The 10,066-nt window shown below is 40.3% G+C and overlaps 1 protein-coding gene across 1 annotated transcript; it reads left to right on the top strand.

The window, feature by feature from the left end:
- Nucleotides 1–2,397: 2,397 nt before the first annotated feature.
- On the top strand, nt 2,398–8,426 carry vps26a (VPS26, retromer complex component A). Its single transcript, XM_048270468.1, has 9 exons — nt 2,398–2,541; nt 3,298–3,447; nt 3,782–3,857; nt 4,360–4,516; nt 5,205–5,369; nt 5,806–5,912; nt 6,592–6,660; nt 6,764–6,906; nt 7,048–8,426. Exons 1-9 carry the CDS (start codon nt 2,539–2,541, stop codon nt 7,159–7,161), a joined length of 984 nt encoding a protein of 327 aa, XP_048126425.1. The 5' UTR covers nt 2,398–2,538; the 3' UTR covers nt 7,162–8,426.
- The last annotated feature ends 1,640 nt before the right edge of the window (nt 8,427–10,066 follow it).

Below are 10,066 nucleotides of genomic sequence, written 5' to 3'. Positions count from 1 at the left end.
TATGTCCGTTTTTTTTTTATCTGCTGATCCTACAACATATTGTAAGTGTGTAATATGTTGATGAACTTCAGCTCCTGTGTATTTCTATTTCATCTAAACATGAAGAAAAAAAAGTTATAAATGTTGCAATGTTCTATGGGCCTACCATAGGCCTACCACCAAAATAATGGTTTTAGTCTCAAAAACAATGTCACAAAATGGTTCTTTCCTGCTTGCGCCATTATCTCACTCAATGTGAATATTATCTCTTTATTATGCTTCCTGAATTCAGGCTTATTCCTGGCAAAAAGGCAAGCAAGTGTTCAGAGATAACAATGTCAGTTTTAAAAAGACATGCTATTTCTTGCTCAGTAAAAAAGCATGAAAACTAACATCTTGGCTTTAATGGACCGTGTCATGTCGTTGAACTTGAGTTCACATAATAGTGGTTCTGAGCTCCACTACATTCCAAAATTCCATAGTGGTACACTGCCAGTTTTGACCACAATGCCACAAACTGGCAGATTTATTTCTTTGCATCACTGATGCCATGACTAAATAACCTGTCATGTATCATGTAATCTTGGAAAGAATCTCCTGACGTGTGTTTGCTTGTAGAAGCTTGTGCAATCTTCCTTCCTGGATCTTGTAGTAGTAGCAATAATCAAAAGGCAGAAGTGACTTTTTGTGAATGCTTGTAGGCTACTGTGCCCATGTATCCCATTTTTTCAACATAAATCTCATGACTTTGGCCCCAGCCGTGGCGCAACTGGCTGGGGCACCTGGACCGTACGCCGGCGACCTGGGTTCGATTCCCGCCCTGTGGTCCCCTCCAGATCCCACCCCGATTCTTTCTCCCACCCACTTCCTGTCACTCTCCACTATCCTGTCTCATTAAAGGTATAAAAGCCCAAAGAAATGTACTTTGAAAAATCTCATGACTTTATTGGCTTGATTTTGGGGAGTGTGAGTTTCATGACAAAGTCCCAAGAAGTGAAGAAGAAGAACTTCCCAAGAAGTGCCACTGGCCATGTTCTGTGTGAGAGGGGGGGTATGTGTTTGTGTGTGGTCACATGATACAATATTTTTTACACACACTGCATAGACTTTAGGATGGGGTCACTTTTGACCATAGTTAGGTTTTAAAAGAGAGACTGATTTGACAGAGAAGGCTACACATTAGACTTAATTCATTTTCTGCTTACAGCCTTTATTTATCAGCACACCATGAAATCATTCTTATAGCACATTGTCAAAATCAAATTAAAAGTAGGCTACTAGATATTAATTCCTGGGATAAGGCACAAAGAGCAGATGCTGCAGGTTTCTCTTTTTCTGGAATTGTAAAGTGTTCTACAATCATATGACAGTTCCTCGCAGTCACATGATGAAGTGGGCTAGGTTGCACTTCTGGAACAGGAACACTTCCGTGAAACATGCAGCAACGACTAGGCTGAAGAAATTACTGTCAAAATAAAAGCTGAAGCGCTGAAGCAATAGCAAATCATACGTTTTTCTTCCGTCCTTCATTATATTGTTGTATTAATGTTGCTGCGTGAGTTGCATGTTCTCAAGGGCTCTAAAATTGAACAATAGTCTCATTCCTCTCGTTATAGGCTACAATTGGTTTCTGCGTGTGAAATATGTGAAGTATAAAGTAAAGTAAAGTGTCTCTTCTCTTTGTCGGGTTAGAATTGAGCATGAGGAAAGGAAATGTCCATGGCTAAGTTCGTAGCCTAAATGGCCCTCGACATGAATGAAAGTAATCAGTCAGTCTCGCTAGGCCTTTTCTTCCAAATACAAATACATTTTGTCATTGACCTGGTTTTACTTTAAAACAATCGTCATTTAGTCACACACTAGACCTTGTTAAGTTAGTTTCAATGTCCGTCTGAATGGGGTATTCTATTTGACTTCTGTGAAGAGTGAGAACATCAGGGTAGCAATGATGCACTGCCCATGTAGGCCTACTCAACACCAATATCTATCTATCTATCTATCTATCTGTCTGTCTGTCTGTCTATCCTTATTTTCATATGATTATTGTTTTGCTTACATATACATGTAGGCCTATTTTCTTTTGACAGTTTCTTTAGTAGGCCTACCCCATTGTACAATTCACCCTTTAACCTTCTAATCTGATTCTTTTCTTTGCTCTGAAAATATAGTCAACACTTACACGTAGCCTACTCTCAGGTTTGTTGTAGGCCTATTATTTTATCATTAAAAGGCCATGTTCTTTGCCATTGGCATCAGCAAATAGCCTAATAGATAAGCTGTAAGATAGAAATGTAAAGTGCACTATATAAAATATGGTCATGACTAATGGAGCTGTTTCACGGATCATCAACTGCAAACAATAGTGTGTGGTGTTCTTGTATGACATTTTAAGAATTGCAAAATCGAGACGTCGTTATGTTGCTCCACGTAACTTTTATTTTGAAATGCATATTGACGCAAGTGTTCCCAGTGTTTCCTCAGTTCGCAGTCAATGGAATTGCTGTTCAATCATCTGTGGAGTCGAAGAGATATCCTGGACTGTTTTTTAAACGGGTGGAAATGGTGAGTCATTAATATATAGACATACATATAAAGATTTAAATCAAGTATTCATGCTGAGAATGCGTCGCTCATTGACAGTGAAAGAGAGCACTGCTAACAGAAAATCTCAGCAGATGTTAGCTTGCAAACCAACGCAATTTGCTCAGCTGATTAGCATGCTAGCGCTGTTCAGCTAACCAGTTTGATTGCTAAGGCCAGGGAAGTCTGTCAGAAACTGATTTGTTTTGATGGGTGGAGTATTTAGACCGGGGCCTAATAAATGCATGTAAACTGTAAGTTAATGCCTCACGTGTTTGCAGTCATGCAATAATACAGCGTAATAAACACGATGCACATTAAAACCCACCGTAGGCTACATAATTAGCGTCAGTATGCCAGAAAAACGGTAACGTTAACTAAGTGGACGGAGCTATCACTACATTCTCGTGCGCTGCAGGATTGGCCATCCTGACATGGATGTTCCACAAACCCTATTTTGTTCGACAACTATGATTTCTATTGCATATTTTCATCACACGGCTTATTGAGCTAATGACAATGTAATGTTAGGTAACGTCGACAGCACTACTGTTAAAATTGGATGTTTGCCTTGACAAGTTAGCCAGCAGCAGAAATGACAGGACGAATATCATAACAGCCTTGGCTTTTACAAATATTAAACAGTCCGTCGTGTGTCGGATAGTTCGCGTTTGAAGTTGTGTCGCGTGAATTTACATATATTGTATATATTTAGCACACCTTTTACATGTTCCTCAGAGTTTCCTGGGAGGCCTGTTCGGTCCAGTGTGTGAAATTGATGTCGTACTCAATGATGCGGAGACGAGGAAGACAGCGGAACTCAAGACTGAAGATGGGAAAGTGGAGAAGCACTATCTGTTCTATGACGGGGAGTCTGTTTCAGGGAAGGTAGGACAAGTCAAAGAGTCGAGTTGGTCTTATTAAACACATTTTAACACATCGAATTGCGTAATCTAGGCCAATATTGATGTAGGCTATACTGATGATGTCTCTTCAATGTACCAATGGAATGCACAACCATGGCATGCTGGTATTAGTAGGGCAGAGGGAAACGGGTTAATGAAAGAAACAATGAATTGTGTTGAGTCTCCAATTTATGTGGAATGTAAAATAGCTTTATTTCTGAAACAAGCATGCACATCCTTGAATGGTTCAACAGTGATGTGTTTAGTTTGTTGCATATTTCTTACTTATGTGTTACTTTTGTCATTTTGATTTCAAGGTCAATCTCAATGTGAAGCAGACAGGAAAGAGACTAGAGCATCAAGGGATCCGGATTGAGTTTGTTGGGCAGATTGGTGAGAATTTTTTTTTAAATTATTATTATTGATAACCATATTTCATAAACCATATTGTGCGGTTTTCAATGAGAAATAACCCAACTGTTCATCAGCACTTACACAAGAATTCCTTGCCAGGGATTTTTCTCTAATTTAGTTTGGCAGTGGAAAGCTTAGCTTAGCAAGCCATGTGGTGGTCATGTGAAGGCCCAGAAATGTGGCACAGCACCATACATGGAACAATATAATTCACTATTGTCCTCAAACCTGCTCTTTGATGGGGAAATAACAATGGAATTGTTATTGTGAAAATAGATGAATGTTCTTCATGTTATTGACTGTTAATAAAATGGTCAGTAATGTTTGGAATTTAGAGAGGTTTATGCAAAAAGATAAATACTTTACATAATGCAAGTTTCTACCAAATTTGAAAGTATCAGAATATTCCTAGTTTAAAAGGGTCACTGAGGTGTTAATGTTGAATACAAAAATGAACTGAATGTAAACTCTCTGTGTCCAGAGCTCTTCAGTGACAAAAGCAACACGCACGAGTTTGTGAACCTGGTGAAGGAGCTGGCCCTTCCAGGCGAGCTAACTCAGAACCGAAGCTATGACTTTGAGTTCATGCAGGTGGAGAAACCATACGAGTCTTACGTTGGAGCCAATGTCCGACTGAGGTCAGTGGCTTTCTTCTGGGTTAGACATGTTATTTCTGCCTAAGTATCTAGGACATTTATAAATAGTTGTTTGCATTTCTGCAAGTGTTGTTGAGATCATAAGCAGTGTACACCTATACTACACATACTATGCTTCTTATTCCCATGGCAGCCATTGTAAACCAAAACGTGGATATGGGGTACGCAATCCATAGGATTGTTGTGTTCTATGCATTCGCCAGTAGGTGGCGAAAACGTGTTAATAGTCAGTGTACCCCATAGACTCGTTTTGGTTTACAATGGCCGCCGCGTGAATAATCGTAAATCAGGTTAATAGGCCAAGTATACTTGCGTATACAAGGAATTTGGTCTCTGAATTTATCCCATCCGTGAATTAGTGAACACACAGACCACACAGTGAGGTGAAGCACAGAATGAGCCCACAGTGAGGGGAAACACACACTAACCCGGAGCAGTGAGTCGCCTTGCTACAGTGGCGCTCGGGGAGCAGTGAGGGGTTAGGTGCAGTGCTCAACCACTTCCCCCGCCCACATTTTTCCTACTGGTCGGGAATCGAACCGGCAACCCTTCCAAGGCCGAAGCCCTAACCAGTAGGCCACGGCTGCCCTAGACAAAGTAAGGCGTAAGTGTCATGGATAATGGTTGATGAGTATTGTTTTCCTCTCACACTTGAATGTGTTCTCTTCAGATACTTCCTCAAAGTAACTATAGTGAGGAGACTGTCAGACTTGGTGAAAGAGTATGACCTTATAGTGCACCAGTTGGCCACCTATCCCGACGTCAACAACTCTATAAAGATGGAAGTCGGCATTGAGGACTGCCTACACATAGAGTTTGAGTACAACAAGTCCAAGTAAGCTCTTAACTTTGGTTATCATCATCATCACACATGCATTCAGCATCATAGTATGAAGCCACACCCCCTTTTTGAAAAAAAGATTTCCAGTGTTTCCAGCATATATCCAAGTCTCCTCTTTTAGTGTTTTTTTACTAAAATAACGTTTTCAAAAAGTTATCCACAATTTTTTTGTGTTTGTGTCTGTGTGTGAGGCTTTGTTAATCTTCTTGTGATTTATGGAAATACGAAGTCAGTTATCTGAATTGAAGACATTTAGGCAGCCTTAGTAACTTGATAGGCAATGATACAATTCATAATGATAGGCATACAACAGGCATCCATCCATATTTAATGCCAGTTGGTGTTGTATTTCAGACATACCAGTCAAAATTATTTTAGGATAATCGCTCTACAAATCTACAAAGCTGACCCGTTTGTGTCATGTCCTCAGATACCACTTAAAAGATGTAATTGTGGGCAAGATCTACTTTCTGCTTGTGAGAATCAAGATTCAACACATGGAACTGCAGCTGATCAAGAAAGAAATGACAGGCATTGGTAAGATATAGAAATATGGAGCTGGCTCTAGAAGTGAGCAGATGTATCAACTGAATGAATATCTTCCTCCCATAAACATAAACAGTATGGGAGTCAGTGTATGGGAAACTGGTCATATTCATTTTGAGGAAAGACCTAATTCCTGGGATTCCCAAACTGTGGTACGTGAGCTTCCACTAGGTGGTACACGAGATGAAAAGGGCAATGTCAGAAAGGTCATAATTTTTTTTTTTTTTTTATAAATCTTAAGCCCATGTTCTCTTTGTTCTTTGTGTTTCAAAATGTTGTTCTCCACCCTGTTTTCTTAGTGTGAGAGCTCATAGACCAGTTGCACATTTTGATTTTGTTATTTGTTGTCATGTAGGATGGCTAATTAAACATGATGCCTGAAAACGCGTCAATGAATGTGTTACGTTTTTATGTGTTGGATGGTGGGGGCATTGTTGCTGTATCCTGTATCGTTATGTGTAATGTTAAATAGGCTTAAAGGTTGTATCAGCGATTTCAGGCCCAAAAAAGGCTCAAACATAAATGATCACATTCATCTAACCTTTCCTAACGATCTGCTAGCTGCTCACTCATTTATATTGTTCTATTACACATTTTGTTCCATGACATGGCCATATATGCTGATATGGCTTTTAACTAAAACCCTACTACTACTATTCCTCCATCCCAGGTCCCAGTACAACCACAGAAACTGAGACTGTAGCCAAGTATGAGATTATGGACGGGGCGCCAGTCAAAGGTAACACTGACCAGTAACAGCTGGGAGAAACTGCTTATTGCATGCTCAGGTCAGGATGCCTGATTTTCCCTAAGCCATCTGCTTTGACCCCTCTGACCCTTAGGAGAATCCATTCCCATCCGCCTCTTCCTGGCTGGATACGACCTGACCGCCACCATGAGAGACGTCAATAAGAAGTTCTCAGTGCGCTACTTCCTCAACTTGGTCCTGGTGGATGAGGAGGACCGGCGGTACTTCAAACAGCAGGTAAAACAGGCAGCCGCCCTCCCTAACGGTCACATGAGAATGGCAAGTGCAGCAGAATTTAGCATACACTTCAAACTAGAGAAGGCGTATTAGCATGGTAGGTCTTTGTTTGATGTGATGCTTCCTCATTCCGGTGAACAGGAAATTGTCTTGTGGAGAAAGGCTCCAGAGAAACTGCGGAAACGCAACTTCCACCAGCGCTATGAGTCTCCGGAGCCACGGACGACGGTTCCCGCCGAGCAGCCTGAAATGTGAGGAGTGGAGGGGGGATGAGTACCGAATCTGTGGATAGGGGGCACACAATCAGCCCATCAGCCCAGCGGGTCATTGGACCAGAGACCCATGACTCCTTATCAGGCTCCAGCACATACTCCACTTCAACATGTGGTGACATGATCCTTTTTGCTTGAACAGGCTGCATTCACCTTGCCGTCCACTGTAAAGCAGTCTTTTATAGCATTAAGGACCTGTCTCCTTTCATGATACACAACACACACACTCACAAATACTCAGAAGAAGAAAAAAAAAACACTGGAACCGACAAAACTACCATTCATTGCAAAATTCATTGCATCTTCTTATTTCTTTCGGGAGTACACTGTGTTCCTTATGTAAAAGACAAAAGGCAAATGTATTCTAATAGAAAGAATTTACCCAGAAGGTGGGATATAAAATTACAGCAACTATTAATACTGCAGTGAGCCAAACAATGCATGTAATTGGTTGGTTGAATCAAGTTAGATTTACAGTTCATTAAACTTGTGGAACACATTTTCAAGGTTGCATTATATGGCAAATCAGGCATACTTTGTTCCAAGGGGTGCCATATCTTGGAATTCACTGCAAGCTGTATAAGATTTATATCTCATAAATTATATTTAGTGTCTAATTTGTATGCTTTTTCTTTGTTTTTTAGTCCCTCTCACAAAACTGTTACAAATTGTGTGGCAACTTTGATTTATAAAAATTCTCTATATATTTGAAGATACTGTATGCTTTTGCAAGAGAAGCTATGGATTAAAAGCAATGTAGCTACAATGTTTGTCATATCCCTCTATTTGTGAGAAGTCGAATCTGTGTCAAGGGTTGAGCACCTGTTAGTTTTTGCTCAGCTTGTGCTTTGCCGGTACTGCAATTACTTTGTCAAGCTGCAGTCATTATGAGGGAGAAATTCAAGTGATGCGGAAATATTCCACTCCGTAAAGTTTACTTACACCGACTTTCACAGAGGCTACACTAGTTGACTTGCTTCAAGCTAGCGGTTCCCCATTAATTTCTGAACATCCTGGGCAGGCATACACAGATAATCTAGTTTTAGTCACTGTATGTAAATTGCCTGTATGGTAATGATGATGAAATTCTTATGCCAAATATGGCTACACCCCTTGCATGTCAGCCCTCTTTTTACTCTGTATACTGTGTCTGATTTCTTGAGTTTGTGGACCTTAAAAAAAATGTAAATATGTAGCTTTACGCTATTTATCCATCTGTCAGAATAAAAATACAGATTTATACTCATACAGGATGTCTGGTGGACAAATGTTTTTGCATCTTCAAATTGGTTATCTCAAATATACAATTGTTTGTAAAATATGCATGTGCTAGAGTTCATGTTCAACTGAAACACACATTTTTGGTTGTCCAAAATCAACCACGGAGATTGTGTGTGTGTGAGAGAGAGACAGAGAGAGAGGAGGGGGTGCAGTGCTGTGCACCCAGCTAGTCACTTAATAAAGGTTTGGCTTTCATGTTAGACTCAACTCAACCGACGCAGAATAGCATTGAAGTTATATATCCATTAACAAAAATGGGGTGACAATGTATAAAATGTCTGTAATTGCTAAATGGTTTATGCAATATCTTTGTTCAACCCCTTGAATTAAAGCTGAAAGTCTACCCTTCTAGCAGATTTTGATTGCTTTGTTCAGATCCATTCTGGTAGTGCAGAGGCAAAATTACAAATATTGTGTCCCTGTCCAAAAACTTAACTAACTGTATATTTTCTGATTAGTCCTACAGGATGGCACAAAGTGCTGACAACTGAAAATGGCACTGCATTATGGTGAATGTGGTATCCTGAGGTATTAACACAGCAACCAGAGAGACCGTTGATAAACTAAATTGTCTTTGCAGCTATTATGTTTCATAAAATGTTAGTTATTCTACATGGACATATTCATTCACTTAAATACCTCTCTTCTGATTGTATTAGAACTCTGGATTTCCAGGGTATGACTATCACCACATCCTGAGCCAGTTCATCTCTAGGGCCTTCCATTCCCAGGGGCCTGTACTACGAAGCGGGGTTACTGGCTTATCTGGGTAACTTCGAGAGTAACTTGATCACGTGTGGCATAACTTCCAGATTAACCCGTACTACGAAAGGTGGATATGTTTTAACCTAGGTATGCTGCCATGGCAATTTACCCTGCATCTCAAACCTGCTCCGACCAGGTTATGTTCTTGGTTAACCCGAGGTTTCCGTTAACCACACCCTTTATAAGTACCCCTCCACTAACAATTCGAGACAGTCGGCGCACCTGGAGGATCCATACGACATTGGAGCGCAAATCGTGAGGGGCTCTCTTCGCAGGGCGAGGGGTTTTAGAGACTGCCATTTATAGACTATAGCCTATATATATATATATATATATATGTAGGCTATATATATATATAGGCCTATATATATATACCCGGACGATATTCTCTATTAAGATATAGATTGTCAACCGAAGGAATTCGTTATCTTTGTCAGATGAGCTAGGCAGAAGTCTCTAATGTCACCCGTCATAGCAATACCCTTACGTGGACATTCATGTATTCCATCTAATCGGTGATGCTGAACATCTGAGCAAGAATACTGTATGTCCGAAAATAAATCGGACATAGGCCTAGCCTACAGTATGCTGAACATCTGAGCAAGAATAGCCTAAAATAAATCGGACATAGCCTAGCCTACAGTAGGCCTAATAAATTAAAATCACAATTTTAACAAACTTGTTGAATTGAATGTCATATTAGGCCTACTGTACCCTGCACATAGAGGCTACACATTTCCACAGCACCAGAATCCGAACGAATGCCTCCCTCAACCCCTTCCACAATCGGCCTTCCACTATTATTTGCGATGGCCAACTCCTCTGCTACTGTAAAACACTCC

The sequence above is a fragment of the Alosa alosa genome, chromosome 18, assembly GCF_017589495.1.
Source record: "Alosa alosa isolate M-15738 ecotype Scorff River chromosome 18, AALO_Geno_1.1, whole genome shotgun sequence".
NCBI classification, from domain to species: Eukaryota; Metazoa; Chordata; class Actinopteri; order Clupeiformes; family Clupeidae; genus Alosa; species Alosa alosa.
The sequence above is the reverse complement of the archived record's forward strand: the minus strand, read 5'-3'. Positions and strand labels throughout refer to the sequence as shown.